The 6221-nt window shown below is 47.3% G+C and overlaps 1 protein-coding gene across 3 annotated transcripts in view; it reads right to left on the bottom strand.

Annotated features, from left to right (window-relative positions):
- Window positions 1-5965, bottom strand: part of Cxxc4 (CXXC finger protein 4) — a 25745-nt gene extending 19780 nt beyond the window's left edge. Inside the window, exons 1-3 of one of the 3 annotated variants that reach the window (XM_021195865.2) lie at window positions 5776-5965; window positions 5576-5651; window positions 1702-3017 (exon numbers count right to left, since the gene is read on the bottom strand). In XM_021195865.2, coding sequence (XP_021051524.1) covers window positions 1702-2760 — 1059 coding nt within the window. In that variant the 5' untranslated portion in view covers window positions 2761-3017; window positions 5576-5651; window positions 5776-5965. Of the gene's footprint in view, window positions 1-1266; window positions 3018-5575; window positions 5652-5775 lie in introns of those variants that run through there. The other 2 variants (XM_021195864.2, XM_029537814.1) reach the window with 2 other exon arrangements.
- Window positions 5966-6221: the final 256 nt, after the last annotated feature.

Here is a 6221-nt window from a genome sequence, read left to right as displayed (position 1 = left end):
TACGGCAAATTCAACCCCAACAGAGAGTTCAAAAACTAATGAATTTTTTTTTTTTTTTTTTTTTTTTTTTTTTTTTTGCCATCTGAGAGAATACATAAACCTGCCCTGTAGCTGCTGTTATCTTTGCTTGACCAGAGTTGCCCACAAGAAGAACAATGAAGTACCCTGGGATACAATTAACGTTCACAAGCAGACGTGGTTCCTTCAGAAGGAAGAATACAATGCTGTGATGGAACTGTAGTCTATATGCTTCTAACTTTGGAACCCCAGTCCCTTGGCCTTGGTTTGTACCAAGATGATTCATCTTCTTTGTAGTCAAAACAGAAGCAAAATCTTTAACTTCTACATTTATTCTTTAAATCTCCAATTCTCAGTGATTCAAAGAAGGCATCCCTAGGTCATGTTCCTGATGTTTAAAAGGATGTGCAAGCAAGTAAGTATTCCTCAGGATGGATAGTGATAGTCACTCAACATACAGTCGAGTCTACAGAACCTTCTCTAACACTAAACCCATTGCCCTGTCTCACATTTGCACAAGCAGCTAACCAGCTAACCTTCCTCTCTAGATTTCATCATAGATTGTGATTGCCTTTCCATATTTCTTTTCTAAATGTTACGAGAACAATATGCCTGTAATTTTGCACTTTTCCTCCTGTGTTTTGATTAGGATATCATATAAAATGTTCACCACATACATCAATCTTAATTTGAAGTGCAACTAAAAGCCTAATGTTACCATTACTTCAGTGAATAATGTTTGTTTTAAAGACCTATAGGAAAAGTAAACTATCATTTACCATATATGGCACCAACCAAAACCTTCCTATGTTTAGAGTAATTTTGCAACCACAAAATGGTTACTTTGTCAGATACTGAACCTAAGAGAAATATAAAATCTAAAACAACAACAAAAACAATGGAGTTTTCCTGGAACTACATTAATTATTTTAAAAAATAAGCTCTCCATTAACCACACTAGTAAATAATTATCATTTTACTCAAAGTCACATCTAAAAATGGCTGGTGACAATCAGCTTTCTATACTCTCTGCTGGCTCAAAAATTATCAGGAAGGCAAAAAATAAAACAGGAAACAAAAACATTCTGTTAGGCTTAGGAGAAAATTTTTCTAGAAGAGGATTAAAACCCCCCTCTCAATCCAGGCATTTGAACACACACACACACACACACACACACACACACACACACACACACACGATGGTATATACAAATATGTATGCATATACTGTAAGTTGTGTTCCACATGTGTAGTGTTATGTCTGGACCTATATAGCAAATCCATATATTCGTATATATGAATGATAAATATGTTCAATATTTTGGACAGAGCTTTTGTTTTGGGGTTTTCTTGATGGAACAGTTTAAAACAGCAAGGGAAAATATTAAGCATGCTCAGATGCAAAACTTCGGATTCTTAGACCAATTGCATTTTTTTCCAGAGACAGAAAAAGGAGGGGCACTCTCTAGCAGAAGGGCGGTTCCGAGTGAAGCACAGCTGGGAGGGTGGTATAGAGGCCATGCCCTCTGCAAACCACCTATGTCAGTATGTTTCAACCTGCAAGAAGCTTCAGAAAAGGGGGTGCTGCGTCTTGAATCCAGACAAGAAACCCTGTGGGGGAGAGGGCAGGGGAGTGAGGAGGGAGGGGGCAAGACTGGGAAACAAGAAATCATCTCCTCTGACCTCTAGCGAAGTGCCAGGTTTTTTCTTTAGCTCTTCACATTTTCTAAATTTGCAGATCTGGTGTCCCGTTTTGCGGTTCCTGCAACTGCTGCAGACGCCACAGTTGATGAGCCTCTTGCAGGGCACGCAGACCCCACACCTTTTCCTCTTCTTCTTGGCCGGGTTGGCTCCACCAGCTCCCCCCGAGGAGGACGAGGAGGAGGAGGAATGATTCTGCGGGCAGTCTGCCAGATTGGCAATTTGAAACGCACTGTCTGTGACGGCTGCTGAGGCTGCTGCGGGGGAGTGAAGGGCTGTCATGACGATGACCCCTGGAGGTAATGAGATGCCCCCTAAAGCCGGGATAGCGGAAAAAGTCCCCACCCGCTCGGGGAGATTCATTATCTCTGCTTCAGCAGCGCCGCATTTGAGCTTGTTCATGCATTCCCCCGCCAAAGGTCTGCAGTGTTCGGGGGATAAGGTGGAGAGGAAATTAGTATTTGCCATTTGCAACGACGGCTCTGGCGGACAGCCAGCCTTCCCCAGCCGCTGGGAGTCGTTCCGGTGGTGCATGCTGGTCCTGCCGCCGCCGCCGCCGCCGCCGCCGCCGCCGCTTCCACCGCCGCCGCCGCCGCCACCGCCACCGCCGGCGGCGGGGAGGATCGCCGAGGAGGAGGCGGAGGAGGAGGCGGCGGCCGAGGAGGATTTCCTGCCGGCCCCGCCGCCCCCACCCCCGCCCCCACCGCCTCCGCCGCCGCCCCCGCTGCCCCAGAGCATCGCGGTGGCGGCGGCGGTGGCCGCGTTGTCGCAGTTCCACGGGGACATGCCGATGCGCGCGGCGGCCGCGGCGGCGGCGGCGCTGCTGGGGAAGATGGGGGTGGTGATGCGCGCGATCTTGGCTGCCTGCGGGAAGGCGCCCCCGTTGGTCTTGTAGAAGGAGGTGGCAAAGGAGCGGTAACGCTCCATCTCCGAGTTGTAATCCACAAGGCTGTTCAGGGCCCCCTCGGGCAGGTGGCTTTCCTTGGGCAAGCCCGGGGCCTCCGGGCTCGGCCCGGGCTCCACGCAGACATTGGTGTTCATGGTGCAGGGGGGGAAGAAGGGGTGCAGGGTGGAAGTGGGGACCGCCTGGTCCGACACCTGGGTGGGAAAGGGGGAGAGATGGGGAGGAGGGAAGCGGGTGATGGTGGGGTCGGGGTACGGGCCGGGCCGTGCAGGAAAGTGGGATCCGGGTGGGGAGAGCAAGGTGAGGGCTGCTCTAGTCCTCTCTGGGGCGCATGTCCACAGACGGTGACTTCTCAGGCAGCGTCTTCCTTTGCATTATCCTCCAACTGTTACAACTAAAATAAAGAAAGTCATTCCAACGAGCTGCACGAGGAAAAAAAAATTAAAAATAAATAAACAGCCGCCCTCGCTACCCCACCGCAGACACCACAGAAAGCTCCCACGTTCTCCAGTCGGGTCGTTTGCATAACAATCATCAAGACGTGACCCCCTCGCCCCCCCCCAACACTCCCAAGCCCTGCTCCCTCCCTCCCTCCCGACAGCACACCACACAGCTCCTCCCCCTCCCCCCTATTCTTGTAACCCTCCTGAGAAAAAAATGTATTAATAGCTAGAGTACCCAGGGAAAGAGGAAAGACAGGGGTGACAAATGCCGAGGGAAAAGGGCAATTGGAGTGCTAAAGACATGCAAATCAGGGGTGGGAGGGCGATACTACCTATAAGCAGAGGGCATTTAAACATTATGAAATGTGTGAACAAGTGCTGCCTGGGCATGCAAATGCTGTAAAGTAGAAACAGCAATGGCCCTATGAGGAAAACGAACCGGAAATTAGCAAATGAAGTACTGAGAAAGTCTACAATACATCCGAGCATAAACTGTAAGCAAACACAATACAACTGAGAGCTACAAGGCTGCCCACATACAATCTGAACCAAAGAGGCAGGAGGGGGGGTGGATGGAAAAAAAGAACTACCAGCTGCCACAGTGTCCTTCTGTGTCTGCTGTCATTAGTTTGAATCCCAGCACAGCTGGCTCTGTTAGGGTCTTAATTCAATGGACCAAGGACAGGTCTCAATTGTACAAGCCATTTGGTGGCAGGGGCAAGAAGGTGGTGCATTACTCCTTTTAAAAAGGGAGGAGAGAAAGAAAGATGGAATATAGGTAGGTAGGTAGGTAGGTAGGTAGGTAGGTAGGTAGGTAGGTAGGTAGGTAGGTAGGTAGGTAGGTAGAAATGTATAGATAGATCTCAAATACAAGCAATGTCACAGGTTCAGAACTAAGTGTCTGCTGCTCCTATAAGAATACTCCCAATCGTTTATAATGGAGATTGCTGTGTCCTCCCAAGAAAAGAGGAAAGCAAAGGAGTTTTTAAAAAAATCATTCACCAACACTGATTTTTGCATAAAGAGAAGGGAGATTCCTTCAGGTGTTGTTTATCCAAAGAACCATTAAGATGATTTTTTTTTTCCCTTTGCTATTTTTTAAGAGGAAAGTTTAATGCTAACTGGGTATTTGCATTTCTCTCTGCTTACAGGCCATCATTAAGCTTTATGAAGAGGGTTTTGGCTTGTTTATTAAGGATGAGAGGAATATCATAGCCTTCCATGAATTAAAGCAAAGATATAAAATGTATATTCACCTTACAAAAACAGTTTCTTTGTTTCCCTTTTTTTTTTTTTTTTTTTTTTTTGCCAGAGTACCTTTCTCTGGCTTCTTCTGAAGCCTAGAGATTGGTGTGGAAGGTGGAGTTCAGGGAATTAAAACTGAGGGCCTAGCAATCTCTGTCTCAAAATTTCAGAGTTTCAAATGCATATCAATTATAGTAATTATGCTTATAATTAGATTAATGAGCCACTATGTCCAAACTCCAAATTTGAAAACTTCAAGGTCTACTGACGAGGCACCCTAAAAAAAAAAAAAAAACTGGGTTTATGTAAACAAATCCCTATTAGGCAAAGTAAAGCAAGATAAGGAACATCCCTCCAGCAGGATTAGAAGCTGGCAGGCATCCTTCAATCACAGCAAGTCCCTAATCACTCAGGAACCACCTCTGTGGTTTCACATTAGGGAAAACTGCTCCCTTCTGAGGCCTGATGACAATACAAAGGTGCCCCCCAAATCTTCCTGGCTAAATATTCCTGACACTTACCAGGATTTGGGGGAAAGACACAGTAAGAATAGACATACAGCTTCAGTTTCTGTGAATTACATAGAAGATGCAAGATCATAATAACTGCTAGTCACTAGAAACTAGTTCCACTAGCCATGCAATGGGGATCATCCCACTGAGGGGAGGGGACACTAACATTTTAGTCTTTTGACCTTGTTCCAAATAAAGAAGGGATTTAATGTCCCCCTTTTCAGAGTCTTAGCATGGTGTTTCCAAACAAGCTGTCCTTGCCTCTCCAATTGCTACTGCCTCCCCCCTTCCCTCCTCTAGGTTCAATGCCACCAGAAACTGTAGAGAAGGATTGTGCCCAGCATCCAGGTCATTATTGTTTAATCAATGCATCCCTGGAGCATGAAAAAAAGGTACCTGAGCCACAGCTATTGTTTGGCTTTTATTTAGCAACAAAATAAAACACACACCAATAACTATAGTTCTAATACCAAAGCTAAAATAAACATCCATACTTCATGATCCTGCTTTGCCTCTGAACAATGTGACTGTACATGCCTAATACTGTATGTCTGATCTACCAGAGACATGGAGATCAAAGGTCATATTTAACATTCAGGAGGAGGGGCCGTGCAGATTAATTAATTAATTAATACAGTCACGGTTTTTACTGCTGGAGACCAGCATTAATCTACTTTTACAATCCCACCGGACAGCAAACATTTAAGAGAGAAAGGGGGGGAGCCAGAGGAAGAGAAAGAACAATCACTTACCAGTCTCTTTTTATTTGGGGAGCCTTAGAATTTGCAGACGCTGCCAGTCTGCCTTTAATTAGTTGCACATCACCCCCTAACACAAAGAAACACAAATCCAGATGTGTCTTGGCAGCTCCCAATTACAACTTTAATACTTGTAAACAAACTGTTGGGAATGGGGGGGTGGGGTAAATAAATATGCGGATGAAAAAAAATACCTGTAAATGGCTTTTTTTTTCTTGTTGCAGAGAGGAGGAGGAGATGGTGTTAGTGGAGGGGGTGGAAGGAGGAGGAGGTGGGGGTGGAGAGGAAAGCGCCGAGTGTGAGCGTGTGTGGGAGAGCGCGGGGCTGTTGTCGGTGGTCTCTGCTCTTCCCAGCGCGTTGCTCCCGGTCCGTCTCCAGTCGCTGTGTGCGAGGGAGGGAGGGAGCCGGGGAGTCTCTCTCTCTCTCTCTCTCTTGCTCTCTCTCTCTCTTTCTCACCCTCCCCCCCCTCGCTCTGTTTGTGTGTGTGCGTGTGTGCGGTGGCTGGGGGAGGGGAGCGCGGAGAAAGGCGAGGGAGGCGGTGCGGAGCCGGGGGCGGGGGCGGGCCGAGGCGCCGAGGTGAGCAGGACGCAGGGCGCGGACACCTCCCGATGATTGGCTGCAAATTACACGGGGAACAAGA

This window comes from Mus pahari, chromosome 4 (genome assembly GCF_900095145.1).
Source record: "Mus pahari chromosome 4, PAHARI_EIJ_v1.1, whole genome shotgun sequence".
Classification (NCBI taxonomy): Eukaryota; Metazoa; Chordata; class Mammalia; order Rodentia; family Muridae; genus Mus; species Mus pahari.
This window is presented reverse-complemented; position numbering and strand designations above follow the sequence as displayed.